Raw genomic sequence first — 16605 nt, 5'->3', positions numbered from 1 at the left:
CAAGAAGCTTTATTTACAGAGTCAAACAAGGTTACTGCAAGTGCAGTACAGAAGGGGTGTGTGCCCTCCTACAGGAGTTCAGAGAAAAAGAAGCCTGCGGGAACAACACAGAAACTGAGCTGGATTATAATAAGAGAGAGAGGATGGCGTGAGGTGATCAGCTTGGAACTACTTTATCTTCCCTTTGCTATATATACCCAACGTACTACACCCATTCCTTCTGGTTGTCATGGAAAAAGGGTTCTCTGTCCCTAATCCTGTCTCAGGGCAACCCCTCTATTATTCTCTTGATTTTTCCCATCTTACCCACGTCAGGACTCCAATTCTGCAATTATCCTCTCTCCCTGAATCATGAATTTCTGGTTCTCCATTGGACCATTCTAGCAACACACTAAGATGCCTTAATGTATCCATCCAAAGTAAACAAACCAATAAAGTTTTCCTTGACCACAAGTCCTCTATTCAGATACAACCATCTTTGCTTCTTTTTTCAGCAGCCCTCTTCAAAACCTGCCTCCACTGCTTCCTCCACCCTTTCGGCTCCCATTCTCTCACCAGCCCCCTCAGTCCAGTCTTTTGTTCCCTCCCCACAGCCCTGGTTTTTCTTCTATCTCACTCACACTCCTTTTTAGTTCCTCCTCCTCTGCCAGATCTCTAAAAGCTGGGAATACCCCAGAATTCTGTCATCAGGCCCCCTCCTCTATCTGCAGTCTCTCCTGAAATTAACTCACCTAGTCCTTTCCATATCACTACATGCCAATGATTCCCAAGTGGACCTTTCCTACCCTACTCCCTGCTGAGGCTCTAAACTCCTCTACCAACCACTGACTTACTCAACAAGTCCAGGTACATTTCCAATTAGCACCTTAAACAACAGCACGCCACAAGAGAACGCCTTATTTCCCCAAATGAGTTCTCCTCACATCTCTCCCATCTCAGAAAATGGCACTTCTATTCCCCAAATTGCTTTAGCCAGAAATCCAGGAATCATCCTGGATTACTTTCTCTTTTACCTTATCACATCTAATCAGAAAGTCATACAGACTCCATCTCCAAAATGCATCCACACTCCAACCACAGATTACCAGCCCCGCTCTTTCATTAGGCTCTCCCCACGATGACCTCCTACTGGTCTCCTCACTTCCCCTTCACTTTCCACAGTTCCCTCTTCACGGAAGCCAGAGGGATTGTTTATTTTGTATGTATGTATGTATGTATTTATTTATTTATTTTTGAGATAGGGTCTCATTCTGTCGCCCAGGCTGGAATGCAGTGGCACCATCACAGCTCACTGCAGCCTCAACCTCCTGGGGTCAGGTGATCCGCCCACCTCAGTCTCCTAAGCAGCTAAGACAACAGGCACCCAGCACCACCCCCAGCTAATTTTTGTTTGCATTTTTGGTAGAGATGGGGTTTCGCCACATTGCCCAGGCTGGTCTTGAACTTCTGGGCTCAAGTGATCCGCCCACCTTGGCCTCCCAAAGAGCTAGGATTACAGGTGTGAGCCACCGTGCCTAGCCTTGCTTTTTTTTTTTGAGACAGGGTCTTGGTCTGTCACCCAGGCTGGAATGGGATGTCACAATCAATCACAGCTCACCACAGCCTGGAACTCCTGAGATGAAGCAATCCTCCTACCTTAGCTGCCTGGGTAGCTGGGACTACAGATATGCAGTACCACGTTCAGCTAATTTTTTACTATTTTTGTAAAGATGGAATCTCACTATGTTGCCCAGGTTGGTCTCAAACTCCTGGGCTCAAGTGATCCTCCCACCTGGCGCCTGAAGGTGTTGGAATTGCAAGTGTGAGCCACCACACCCAGCAGGGATTGTGGTTTTGTTTTTGAGACAGGCTCTTGCTCTGTCACCCAGGCTGGAGTACCGTGATGCAATCACAGCTCACTGCAGCCTCGACCTCTCAGTCTCAAGTGATCCTCCTGCCTCAGCCTCCTGAGTAGCTGGGACTATAGGTGTATGCCACCATGCCCAGTTAATTTTTGTATTTTTAGCAGAGATGGGCGTTCACCATATTACCCAGGCTTGTCTCAAACTCCTGGACTCAGGCGATTCTCTCACCTCCGCCTCCCAAAGTGCTGGGATTACAGGTATGAGCCACCATGCTGGGACTAAGTTTAAGCAGGCATCAGATGATATCACACCACTGCTTCCAGCCCTCCAACGAATTCCCACTGCAAGCAGAATAAAATCCCAACTCATTCCCGTGGCCCTGCCCATCTCTCCAACACCAGCACCTGCACCCTCTTCCTCGCTCACTAGCCACCTTAGCCCACCTTCCTCTTTGTTTTCTGTTTTGTTTTGTTTTCTTTTTGAGATGGAGTTTTGCTCTTGTTGCCCAGGCTGGAGTGCAGTGGTGCAATCTCGGCTCACTGCAACCTCTACCTCCCGGGTTCAAGCGAATCTCCTCCCTCAGCCTCTCAAGTAGCTGGGATTACAGGTGCCTGCCACCATGCCTGGCTAATTTTTTGTATTTTTAGTAGAGAAGAGGTTTCACCATGTTGGCCAGGCTGGTCTCAAACTCCTGATTTCAGGTGATCCACCTGCCTCGGCCTCCCAAAGTGCTGGGATTACAGGCATGAGCCACTGCACTAGGCCAACCTGCCTTCCTCTTTGAATAAAATCATTCCCTTTCCAGGCTTTGCATTATCTACATCTGCAGAGGCCCCCATGCTGGCTCCTTGGTAACATTCAGTGCTCAGCTCACATGTCACCTTTTTAAGGAGGCATGACCTGGTCAAAATAGCACCTCCTACGCACCACACCCCCTGCCATTCCCTATGTCCTTGCCTTGTTTTTCATCTTCATAGACTCTTAATCTGAAATTTGATTTTCTCTTGTATTTATTGCCTATGCTGGAATGTAATGTCCACGAAGCCGGCACTGGTGTGCTTTCCTCCCTTAACATTTAGATCAGTGACTGGCAGGTTTTTATTTTTATTTTTTCAATTTTTTGCTAAATGTTTTTTTCAAATGCTGAATGAGAGGAGACAGAAAAAGGCATTCAAGATGAGGGACACAGCAAGAGTCAAAAGGAGGATGAAAAAGTTTAATTCATTTTAGTGAGTTGAAGACACTAGCTTGACAAAAGCAGAAAAAGCATAATGGGAAATGAAATGATGTTGAGAAAACTGGAATCAAACCAAGAAAGGTCTCAAATGCCAAGCTAAATAGTCTAGAATTTATGTTGTAGGCACCTGGGAGACACTGAAGCTTTTGAACAAAGAAGTGAATCTTAATGGACACCTGAACCCTTGAATACTACCAGACCCAAATATATTGGTTTTTCCTGTACATACATACCTATAAAAAAGGTTAATGTATAAATAGGAACAGTAAAAAATTAGCAACAATAACATAAAAAATAAAGCAATTCAGTAAAATAAGGATCACTTGACACAAGCACTGCAATACTGAGACTTACTCCAATAACTAAGATGGTGGCAAGTGACTAACGGGCGGGGAGTATCCACAGTGTGGACACACTGGACAAAGGGAGGATTCATGGAATGAGATGGTGTGAGATTTCATCACACTGCCTAGAATGGCATGCAATTTAAAATTGATGAATTGTTTATTTCTGGAATTTTCCATTTAATATTTTTGGACCACGGTTGACCATGGGTAACTGAAACCTTGGAAAGCAAAACCATGGAAAAGGGGGAATGCTACATTATGAGAATGGGAACAAGAAAGGAGAGGGCAGCCAGGTCACCAATCATCCAAGAAGATGGTAGAGAGTGAAAGGAAGGCGAGTCCACGGTGATTCTAAGATTTTAAGCCATGTAACTAGGAAGATGGTGATTGAAACAGAGAAATTGGAAGAGAGAGTAAGATTCTGGGCTGTGGTTCCAGAAAATCAATTTCTGGGAACAAAGATGCAGATTAGGCAGCTGGCTCATTAACTCCTCTTCAGTGCCAGAGCACTCAGCAAATCACCACATTACTGATAGCCGACTGTCTCCACCATGACAATCAGTGTGAGAGTGAGAACTGTCACTTAATTATCTCTAATTCCTGGTGCCTGAAATGTTACTATAGTCAAAACTTTGTTAGCCAAATCACTGGTGCCAAGGAGATGGCTGAAACTGTGAGAATGAGTCAGTTCTCAAAGGAAAAAAGAACTGAGCTTTGGGGAGTTGTCTTCAGTTAGAGGCTGGGAAGGAGAAAAGGAGTGAGGAAATGAAGGGGAGATCAGACAGTGAGGTAAGGGAAATTTGACAGAAATTAGAAAAACAATTGTTTTTAAGTCCAACAGCACAATGCAACACTAATAAAAGCACACAGTCATTTATAAGCACACTGAAGTTAGCGATATTTAAATAAAACTTGGGAACATGCAAACATCACTCCTACCATAAGAATTTTGCTTGGACTTTCATCATCATTCACACCACAGGTTCTTTTGGATGCTCGCGATTTTGGTAAATCATCATCTGCATCTACTCCATCAGGTGAAGATAATTGCCATCTTTCAGGAAAGGTGAGTGTCCTCTCATCAGGCAAACAGGCCTCGCTCCAGGTGACATCATTTATCATGGTGTGGTCTGTGACTACAGGGAGTGGAGATGCTGACGGTGTGCTGGGTCCTCCACTGTCTCCAGAGCTCTTCTGTGGGGACTGAAAATCTGCTGGAGGTGCACCGCTGGAGAAGAGCTTACTTTGCAAGAAATGTTTCAAACGAGTTTTTCTAGGAAAACTGTTTTTCATAATGGCATTCCGGAGCTGAGACTCCTCTGCAATCACATACACTCGGCAGCGGCCCCTGGTCACGGCGGTGTAGACATGCTGCCAGTGCTGGCGGCCCGCCTTCCCCACCACATAGACAACTGTTTGCTCCTCGGACCCCTGGGAGGAAAAATATGGTGTGAAGACTAAATGCTATAAAATAGGTTCAGACAGTTTACAGACAAGGAAAGGAGACAAGTGTTCAAAGTGCTCTCAAGCACTTCTACCTGGCCAGACTATTATTATGTGTCCATTTTATGGGTTCCATTTTTATTCATCCTCCAAGAACTCTAAACACACTGCTAAACATGCTGCTAAGTTCAGGTTTCACAGGTCCACAACTGGCTTGTAGAAACCCAGCAGCAAATTTTAAAGACTGCATGCAGTATTAAACCTTTCCTAATAAAAGACTGAAATGATGGTACAGGCTTCATGTGTAAATGTGTTAACCCATTATTACATATAATGGCAAAATATGAAAACTTTAAGTAGCCAGTAATAGGTAAATATATAGATATATTATATATAAATATATGTATATAAAATATTACATGTAATGATAAAATATAGAAATTTTAAGTAGCAACTAATAGGTGAATATATATTATATACTTATATATATAATATATACACAGTTGACATACTATTTTGTGAACATCAAAGATACTTTAAAGCAACATTTTAAAAACCATATATACATCTATATATATATATATAGACAGATAGATAGATAGATACACACACACATAGAGAATGGTCACAAGTGTATAGCAATGTAATTACTCTGATCCAAAACAAGTATATAAAAAAAGAACATAGCTATGTACAATGAAACAAAACAAATCACAAAAAAGGAGAGAAATTCTACCAAATTTTTTATTAATGTCTCCAAATGGAGGGCCTATGGATGATTTTTTTTTCTCCTACTTGTCTGTATTTTTCCATTGTTGGGCAATTTATTTCTTTTATCAAGATAAACAAAAAAGAAAACAATGAACCTTTGTCTTTTAACAAAAAATTGGATAGGCAAGAAAAATACTCAATGTCACCGTGTAACTGTAAGAAAACAATTTCAAGTTTGAGGGCTATTCTTAGTCCTATATTCTGAGCCAGTGCCAACACAGACAAAGAAGTGGTTTGTACCATTATCTCCCCCATTGCTCTGACATTGCTCCTGCCAAAGGAAAAATTGTGGGTAGACAACTGACAAGATGGGGCAAGTAAAAAATACACATCCAGTGCAAATAAACTCTTGCTCAGCAAGCTCTTCTATCTCCATAGACAGAGAGTTTGAAGCAGCTCCTCAGATTGTAAAAGTTTGATAAATACATCTTTCCGATGTTGCTGGGTCTCAGAAATTGACATAAATGGTATTTGATTACATACATTTCCACAGATATATGGCACCACTCTTTACCTTGGACTTTATATTGTACATTCTCAAATATGAAAATGTCTACCTAAACTCAGCTAACCTAGTTCTTAATTATCAAGCAACACTGAGAAAAATATAGTAATAATAGTAGATATACTATTATTAATACTTAATGCTCTCATTATCAGTCTCCCTGTACCTTCTCTTGCCCAATCCATCATCCTCATGGCAGCCACAGTGATATTTGTAAAATGCAAATCCAATCATATTAGATGCTGCTTAAAACCTCTAACGGCTCGCAGGGACTCCAAATAAAGTCCTAACCCCTTAATGTGTTTGTAAAGCCCTTCAAGAGCCAGCTTGGCCCTACTCCTCTCCCTACTTTTTTCCCTTTCTTTTCCATGAACCATGCTCCACCCAGCACAAGGGACTTCCAGGTCCTGTCAGCATTCCTCAGTCCATGGCCTCAATTTGGCCCATGTCTGGAGTAGCCGCTCCATCTATTACTCTCCAGCACCCTGTACTTCCTCTATCACAGGCTGTACTGACCCTAAGCTCCATGAAGGCAGAGCTTCACCTTTATCCTACTCACTGTTCTTTCTCCAGTGCCTCACTGAGTGAATGATGATTAAAAATTAAAATGTCATGCTACAGGAGCCAAAGGTCTGCTGTCCCTGGAATTCTGCACCCCAAGATGGTAGTTAAGTCTACCTCAGAAAGTAAGACATAGACACCTAACTTCACCTTGATAACCTGCTATAAATAATTTCCCTATTGCTTTAAATCTCCCTTGAAAATCAGAACTGTCAAACTTCTTAAGGAGGTAAGTTTCCTATATTTACTTTTAATTATGTATATGTCTATTCCATAAATTGGTTCTACAACTTAACCACTTGTATGAAGAGCCACAAAACCTTCAACAGCTCCCCATTTCACTCAGGTAAAGGCCAAAGTCCTTAAAATAGTCTAGAACAGCACTGTCCAATACAAATATAAAACAAGTCATATATGTAGCTTAAAATTTTCTAGTAGTCTCATTAAAAAAGAAATGGATAGAATTAATGTTAATAATATACCTGTATTTTACTTAAGCTAACATATCCAAAATATCATCATTTTAACATATAATCAATATTAAATTATTAATAAAAGACTACATCTTTGAAATTCTATATTTTATATACCCAGAAAAGTTCAATTTGGATACTAAATTTTCATCAGAAATACTTAATCTATTTCTAGAGTTCATAATTTGTAGGTGAAAAAGAAGATTCACATACCCAAGTTATTCCAAACATAGTTTCCAACATACAGAAGTTTTCTAATGACTGCATCTAGTAACTTTTGTTTTGTTTATTTGTTTTTGTTTTTGAGGCCGGGTCTCACTCTGTCACCCAGGCTGGAGTGCAGTGGCACAATCTCAGCTCACTGCAGCCTCCAGCTCCCAGGCTCTGGAGATCCTCCCACCTCAGACCCCCAAGTAGCTGGGACCATGGGTGCATACCACCATGTCTGGCTAATGTTTTGTATTTTTTGTAGAGATGGGGTTTCACTATGTTGCCCAGGCTGGTCTTGAACTCCTGGGCTCAAGTGACCCACCCACCTCAGCCTCCCAAAGTACTGGGATTACAGGTGTGAGCCACTGTGCCCAGCCTAGAATCCATTTTTTAAATTAAAATTCAGTTTTTCAGTCACTCTAGCCACATTTCCAGTGCTCAATACCTTACACGTGGCTAGTGGCTAACATACTGGATAGTGCAGGCCTTCAAATGCCCTAGGAGGTGACCTGGCCCCATCATCCTCCTGCGCTCTTTACCTCATATTAATTTTCCTGTCTCATTTCCTGTCAGTCTCCCACAGTGGCCACCTTGCTATTCCTGCTCCTCAACTATACCACACAGACTCTCACCTTAGAACCCTACCCTTGGCTATTCCTCAACCTAGAATGCTCCTGTCCCAGATACTCACATGGCTAACTTCTTTTCCTTCTTCAAGTCTTTGGATAAAATGTTATCTTCTCAATGAGGCTTACACCGACATTCTATTTAAAATCGCAATTGCACCCACTCCTACCTCTTTTCCACAGGATTTGCCACCTTCTAACATAACACAGAGTTGTTGTTCTTGTTTTTATTTTATTTTTATGATTGTGTCTGTCTCTATCCCCTTCCCCACCAAATTTAAGCTTCACAATGGCAAGAATCTTTGTCTGTTTTATAGACTGACCTATACCAAACACCAAGAACAGAGTCTGACTCAGTAAGTATTTGTTGAACTGAATTGAACTTGGAAGAAACAGTGGGTTGATATAAGATAACAATCATGAATGTTCTTAGAGCTAAGAGATGCTACTTCAACCACGAAATAAGAACCAGAAAGATATCTACTCCGACCTCAACCCAGTAATAATAAAGACACCTTTACTCTTCATTCGTTCTTACAAAAAAAGCTGGATTATAAATTTAAGGAAATCTCTCAGAAAATAGAGCAAAGTGATGAGAAGGAAAATAGGACAGTTTGATAAGAAATTTAGGTAACCAGCTCTGGAAGTCTAATATGCACATATTAGGAATTCTAGAGAGACAGAACAGAGGAAACAGAACAAGAAAATTTCCTAAAGGTGAAGGATGGCATCAGAGTTCATGGAAGAAATTTCTTCAGGACCAAGAGCCAGGAATATTACACTTTTACTCTCTCTTTACCTGAGGAACTTTGGTCTTAGGGGAACTTAAAGCCAAATCTGCAATCGACATTAGCAAACAGGGAAGCAGGCATGGCTGCATTCCAACCACCCCTGGCAAGGACCATTTTATCATCCTTACCTTTATTTTTCACTTGACATCCTTTCTTCATATATATACGTATATATATATATACGTATATATATGTACATACATGTATATATGTGTGTATATATACACGTGTATATATATACACGTGTATATATATACACGTGTATATATATATATATTTTTTTTTTTTAAATGGAGTCTCCCTCTATTGCCCAGGCTGGAGTTCAGTGGCACAATCTCAGCTTGCTGCAACCTCTGCTTCCCAGGTTCAAGTGATTCTCATGCCTCACCTCTCGAGTAGCTGGGTTTAGAGGTGCCCACCACCATGCCCAGTTACTTTTTTTGAATTTTTTAGTAGAGATGGGGTTTTGCCATGTTGGCCAGGGTTGGTCTTGAACTCCTGACCATAGGTGATCCACTCACCTTGGCCTCCCAAAGTGCTGGGATTAGAAGCGTGACCCACCACACCCCACCCTTTTTTACCTTTTTAAAAAAAAAAAAAAAAATCAGCTGAATTGTGGGCATTTTTAATAAGCCATTTCAAATTCTTTTTAGAACCGAGATGGGGTAAGTTAATAAATAAAGCCCCACCCACTTAAAAAAAAAAAACTCTATGCTAATTAATGTTTGTTTACTAGTACAAAATTTGGGCTGACCTAAATTTTTCTGCATAAAAATGAGGGTTGGGCCAGGCGCAGTGGCTCATGCCTGTAATCCCTGCACTTTGGGAGGCCGAGACAGGTGAATCACAAGGTCAGGAGTTCGAGACCAGCCTGACCAACATGGTGAAACCCTGTCTCTACTAAGAATACAGAAATTAGCCAGGCATGGTGGCATGTGCCTGTAATCCCAGCTACTCAGGAAGCTGAGGCTGGAGAATCACTTGAACCTGGGAGGCAGAACTTACAGTGAGCCAAGATCGCACCACTGCACTCCAGCCTGGGCGACACAGCGAGACTGTCTCAAAAAAAAAAAAAAAAATGAGGATTGATGCAACCTCTCCATTAAAGCAACATATCAACAGCAGAGAAGGAAGCTCAAAACAAAGAGATAAATAACAGAGTCACTAACAACAGATGAGAATTAAGGGTATTAAAATAAAGCATAAAGGCAAGTTGCACTAAACTCAATATGCTGTCCTAGAACAGAAAAAGAACATTAATGGAAAAACTGGTGCAATTCGAATATGCATAGTTTAGTTAGCAGTCTTACAGCAATAGTAATGTCTTAGTTTTGACGAATATGCCATAGTTATAAAATGTTAAATACCAGGGAAAGCTGGGTGAAGGGTATATGAAAACTCTCTGTAGTATCATTCCAACTCTTCTGTAAACCTAACAATATTCCCACATAAGTTAGGGAGGGAAAAAAAAAAGAAAGGTTGCCTCACAAAGATGGAGGGAGAGGATACATTTGTCAAAACTCATACAACTTTATAACGAAACTGTACGCAAATTATACCCCACAAAGTCGATAAGGCCAAAAATAAAAAATAAAAGCTAGTTGCAAAAGTATAGAAACATGATGATACCATTTACATAAACCTCAGTAACACGGAAAACAATCATATATATTGCTTCTACATGAATAGGAGTGATATATACCAAATTCAGGGCAGAAGTCACTTCAGAGGAAGGCGGGAGGCAGGCCCAGGACTAGGGCAAGGCAAGTGAGAAACTCACCTCCAGTACAAAATGTAAGGGGTTGCCAAGAAACTTGGCAATCAAGATAAATCAAGATATTTTAATGTAACAGTTTTATAAATCAAAATTAAGGCACAAAAGGATCCATGATGAACAAAATATCAGAATTTAACCAAAGATAAGATGAGTACAGTGCCATGCCAAGCCATACTGGGGAGTCAGACAGGGAGGGGAAGACATGAAGGAGGAGACTTTACCTATAGTGCCTGTTTCTAAAAATAAAGAGAGCTCTGGAGCAAAAAAGAGCAAAAGGGTGGCATCTTCTATATTATGTTCTGTACTTTTGTGTATTTTGTTTCCTAATTTTTGTTTGCTAATAAGTGCAACAAAAAATTATGAAAACAATGCAAGGTGCTCTAAGGTTGGTAAATTATATAAAGGGTTTTATAAAAGTCTCGTCTTACCTGAAAAGTGTGAATAGTTCTTGCCCATGCATGTTTTATGCGACAATATTTCATTAGTTTCTTAAAATCCACAGTTACTTCCAGGCCAGCCATATTATTAATGGTCAAAGATCTTCTCTTTCCAAAAGTTACATCAGTTACATCCTGTCACCAAAACAAAGAACTATTTTGCATACCTTCAAATACGTTCTCCATTCAAATATGTTCCAAGATATTCTATCTTTGGGTCGAACATGAAATATAAGAATTACAATTACCATTAATAATTTCAAAAGGCTTAAAATTTGCATTTCAGCACAAACTGAATATATCTATACCTAAATATTTTAATAAACACAAATAAAAGTTTTCAGTCTTTGAAACTTATCTTCAATTTGACTCTGTGAAGAACAGTCTGTTATTTCCTATTTTGAAGTCTACACATTTCATTTCTTGTACTGACTACATAAGTCTGAGTAGATTCTTTGCAAAGTTTACTTTTCCTCACAGCTTTTAATGAGGGTATCTACACTTTGAGAACAAATACAAGGCAACCACTTCTATAGTTCCTACATTTAAGCAGCAACAAAGGAAATGATGCTTTTTAAAATATATGTCTCATTTATGCCTTGTTTTTTGTTAGTCAAGTATTTCAATTTTATTAAAAATGTTTCTTCATAAAATCTTCTAGAAAATATAAGAAGAAGCACTTCCCAACTCATTTTATGAGGCCAGTATTATTCTGATATTAAAGCCAAACAGGACACTACCAGATAACTACCCATATCCTTCATAAACATGGATGCCAAAAATCCTTAACAAAAAATCATGAAACAAGAATGTCAACTGATATCATTAGATTCTGAATCAATCCTAGGACAATAAAATAACCAAACATATCTCTAATTAGTTAAAAGGTATTATCTTCTGTTTTCACTTACATTTGTTATGAAAAATATTTCTCCATTGCACAGTCGAACATTACTTTCAAAGTCATGCTTATTTTTAGCAAAATCATGAAGAGTACCAGAAAAGTCTTCACCACTGGCATCTAGATCATTATGTTGCTGACTTCCAGAGATATTTTCAGGTAGTAAGTCTGAGAGGTATGCATTCCTGGTACAACAAATTTTATCGCCAATTCCAAATACAAGTCTATTCTGATGGTCTCTGGGACAGAAAATGATAATATATAATCAAAGTTTGGAACATCTCCGTTTCATTTGTTCAAACATTAACTCCTACTCAGACTCGTTTCAATTCTCAGAATAATTTCCATATTTTATTTACAACACTTTCATTCTCCAATGGGCAACAAGAAATCAGGCTCCCATAGCTGCCATCTGATTATTTATACATACTCCCTGCAACGCCTCAAACTCAATGACATTTCCCAGTCAAATTTTTTCAAGTTAGAAATTTTGGCTTAAATGCTGATGTCTCTCTTTCCCCTTATATTCTAAAGGTTAACACAAATCTTGATTTTTTTTTCTTTAAAATTAATCCTCTGCTCTCCAATCTCTCTTATCATTACCTTATTTGAGGTCTTACAGCACTTATACACATTTCTATTATAATAATTATGACACTATATCAGTACAACAGCAGCAAACTGAAGAAGTGGTGGTGATAGGCCAGCTACTGTGCTAACTGCTTAGGTACATTATTTCATTTCATTCTTACTACAACTCGGTAAGGGAAATTCTGTGTCCACACCCGCTTTTATAGACGTGAGAGAGGGAAACGACCTGGCCCATCATCACAGTTACTGGGACCCAGGGTATATGGCCTCAAGCCCATGCTTTCTGGCCTCTTGTTGGGCTACCTGACAGATTTTTGTGTAACTTCCCTCAGCAGACAGGCACTCCACCTATACCTTATACATATCTAGGATGTCTATACTTAGTGCAAAGCAGGTATTGGTCAATTCAAGGGAAATTAATTAATTTTTCCTATGTATGACCGCAGTGGCTTGTCTACACTCATATTTCTCTGATAGACAAACATTCACTAAGTTGCTCTCTGCAGGCACCCTGTTGCTAAGATTCTCAGAAACACTACACACATAATTTTTAAAATTTCCCTAAGCTCCCCATGCTCATCTTAGAGAAGCTGAAGGCTGCCAAGGTTGAAACCAAAAAAATTTCATTCCTAATTTTTCTTCTTATTCCACTCATTATTAAAATGTCAATTCCCAAGGATGTATTCCTATATTGTATTTAATTGAAGAGATCATTATATTTCACAAATGGGAAAAAAAACTATTTTGGGACTACATGTAAATAGGTGACAAACATCAAAGCAAAGAAAAAAACAGCAAATCGAAGAAGGACTGTCCTTAAAAGCTTCAGTTCTCAAAGACACTCACTTGGTGAGGTGGCCTGTGTAGTGTTTGCAGCAGCAGTCGTTAATTAGATCACAGTCTTGCCTGAAACACACGAAAATGCAGGGGTCACCTTAATGGGATCTGCTGCAGGTTTACTTTTGTTATCAGCAATTATGACATACTAGATTCTACAAAACGTTTCCAAGACTTTCTCCAGGAAATAGTATTTTTCTAGTTTTTATTTTTTATTTTTTTTGAGATGGCATCTCGCTCTGTCGACCAGGCTGGAGTGCAATGGCGTGATCTCGGCTCACTGCAACCTCCACCTCCTGGGTTCAAGTGATTCTCCTGCCTCAGCCTCCCAAGTAGCTGGGATTACAGGTGTGTGCCATGATGCCTGGCTAATTTTTGTATTTTTAGTAGGCAGGGGGATTTCACCATGTTGGCCAGGCTGGTCTCAAACTCCTGACCTCAAGTGATCTGCCCGCCTCAGCCTCCCAAAGTGCTGGGATTACAGGTGTGAGCCACCAAGCCCAGCCTGTAGTTTTTATCTTAGCATAAGCTTTTGTTCCATTCAGAGTCCCTATGAGCTTCTAAATATAATACTTGGTAGAAAGAGCTCTGTTTAGAAAGCGCCCTCTGCCATGTCTAACAAAGACATACCCCAAAATAAGAAAGAGAATTAACAGTGATGAAATATTGGAATCTCCCATCCAAATAGGATTTATATTAATAAGTTATGAGATTTAAAAGGTAGATTAAAAACATTAAAATATTATAAACGCTTTACCTTCTAAATGCAATAAATTGTGATGTTTTTGCATTTTGTAAGTCATTTTCTTGCAGTAAAGTTTTAACTGCAGAATATAAACCTAATAATTCAAGAGAAAAAAGTTAACACAGAAAATCACCAAATTATAACACAATTTCTATGAAGAAACTAATTTGGAATTCTTGCTAAGGGCCCTGGGAAAATATCTCACCAAATGGAATACAAGTTCACCATGGGAATGTCAACCTCATTTCCCACATCAGCCAGGGCAACAGGAAAGAGAATGGAAAGAAGGGTTCCAAGACAACCCACCCTCAACAGAGAGGTCAACCCCTGGCCAGGATAGTTCCCCATTTGTAACAGACTCACTGTGTATTTGCTGATGGTTTATGAACACTGAATTTAAGAAATAAACAAGAGTACAAAGTGTGTAACAGCATGACTAACGTAAAACTTCCTGTTTTAAGTCCTTGTGATCATGTTAGTAATCAGTTAGAACTTGACAATATACAGGCTTTATATGTTATATCACTTAATATGCAGGACACCCACATGTGGTAGGTGCTGTTATATTCAGAGCTGATATTCAACTGGCACACACTTGTATAAAACATAGCAATACTTCCATATTAGCTGGAAAACAGCCACTCCCCTAACAACACAATGCTCTACTCCCCACCCCAACCATCTCTTTCCTTCTCCACAGACCTCCCCATGATCTAGCAACTAAAAGGTTAACGCTGGCATAGTGGGGGCATCCATTCCAATGGTGCTCATGCCCTACAGCCATTGGGTAGTCTGACTTCTGATGACATCCATATTATGAATGTGAAAACTAAGGCTCATGGAAGTACAAGCATTTTCCCATGTATGTTTCCCTAGTAGTAGATGAATCACAAGGGAATGAAAAAGCCCATGCGTTGTGACGCCCTGCTCTGGGAAGACAAACTTAGCTGCCTGCTGAGCCCTTCATTTTTCAGATGAAGGGAGGATTACCGCTAGAAAACAGCCAAGACTCAGCTCACCCTCAACCAACCCCTGGCTTCCGGAGCAGGAATTTCCAAAGGTCTCCCAGCATACTGTTCTTTCTAACATGTACAGGATGGCACTGTTCCATACCTTTTTTCACTTTCTCCACATCTTGCAGATCAATATGTACAATGTATTTTATTGATTCTAAGATATACATTTTTCTCACATTTTTAGCATCTCTGAAATTCTAGCCCAAATATGAATCCTGTCTTAGGTCTTAGTACTTTGTAATAATGGGCATAATTTACTTAATAACTTAATTATTAGTGAAAAAGTACTATATGCTTCTCTAAGGAATATTTACTCAATTTCCTTGAAGAAGAGACTAATTTTCCAGCAGAAGTTTTTAATTTAGAAAAGCAGTATCAGGTAAGCTCTGCTACCAGTCTAAAATGGACAACTTTTTTTAAAAGTACATTCTCATTAATGCAAAGAATGGGTACCAGAAATAAAACCAACAATATTTTAGGTAGAATTAAGTGAAGTGGCAAAGAAAGAGATCTATTTAACTCTCATTTCCCTCACCTGTAAATAGGACCTATTATTAACTAACCTGTGAGAATAAACATTAGCTATTAATTATTTAACATACATTTCTAAGTCACAAAACAATATGCAACTTATAAACCAATTTATGTAAAACTGAAATAAATATGTTTGTATATGGATATCATAAGGTTAAAAGGATAAACACCAAGCTTTCACTATGTGTGTGACCTTAATGGGATTGTCCTGGGGGAGGAAGAGAAAGGAAAATTACCAGGGAACATTAATTCTTACTTCAAACATTCCTGTATCATTGACTTTTTTTTTTAAAGAGTATAAATTGTTTCTCAAACCATTGGCCCCCCACAATCTAAAGCAATCTTGCAACAGATTTAATCAGTCACTAGTAAGTATTTAGTTAGGTCTACTTGATTCTTTGTACTCTGATGTTTGAAAATATATTTGTTCACTTTTTAATTATCTGTTTCCCACACTAGAATGAAAGCACAATAACCTCAGGGACAATTTTTTTTTTAATCTTTTCCTCTGCTTTATCTATTGTATCTAGTATATAATAGGAGTTCAATAAGTATTTGTTGAATGAAGAATAGAAAGAAAAAAATAGTTTCTACAATAAACAAAAAAAGCACATTATAGAACACTATGTGTGATCGCCATTTATTTAAATACATTGTTGTAACATGTGAATGATCACTAACCCAAGGGAAGTGAGACTGGGGACACACACTAAGGGGAAAAGGCTGACAGATAAAGTTGTATGTCATTACTTTCACATACACAGTGAAAGTGGTTAAGTGGGAAGGATATACCTTTGAGAACAGTGGCAACTACAAAAAGTCCTCAATAATAATCATTTCAACCTTTACTAATTCAATTTTGAGAAAACCATTACACCATTTTTAAAAGGTTTGCTAGGTGAGTTTATAATGAAAATAAAGATCAATAGATAGGTTCAATCTATTTAAATAAATTCACT

General features: G+C 39.2%; 1 protein-coding gene across 4 annotated transcripts in view; it reads right to left on the bottom strand.

Annotated features, from left to right (window-relative positions):
- Positions 1-16605, bottom strand: part of HELB (DNA helicase B) — a 51047-nt gene that overhangs the window by 17757 nt on the left and 16685 nt on the right. For all 4 annotated transcript variants that reach the window (XM_009247998.4, XM_054527389.2, XM_054527390.2 and 1 more), the window contains exons 8-12: positions 14109-14190; positions 13361-13420; positions 11934-12162; positions 11014-11157; positions 4368-4859 (exon numbers count right to left, since the gene is read on the bottom strand). In XM_009247998.4, the coding sequence (XP_009246273.3) occupies positions 4368-4859; positions 11014-11157; positions 11934-12162; positions 13361-13420; positions 14109-14190 (1007 nt within the window). The remainder of the gene's footprint in view (positions 1-4367; positions 4860-11013; positions 11158-11933; positions 12163-13360; positions 13421-14108; positions 14191-16605) is intronic.

The sequence above is a fragment of the Pongo abelii genome, chromosome 10 (assembly GCF_028885655.2).
Source record: "Pongo abelii isolate AG06213 chromosome 10, NHGRI_mPonAbe1-v2.0_pri, whole genome shotgun sequence".
Lineage (NCBI taxonomy): Eukaryota > Metazoa > Chordata > Mammalia > Primates > Hominidae > Pongo > Pongo abelii.
This window is presented reverse-complemented; position numbering and strand designations above follow the sequence as displayed.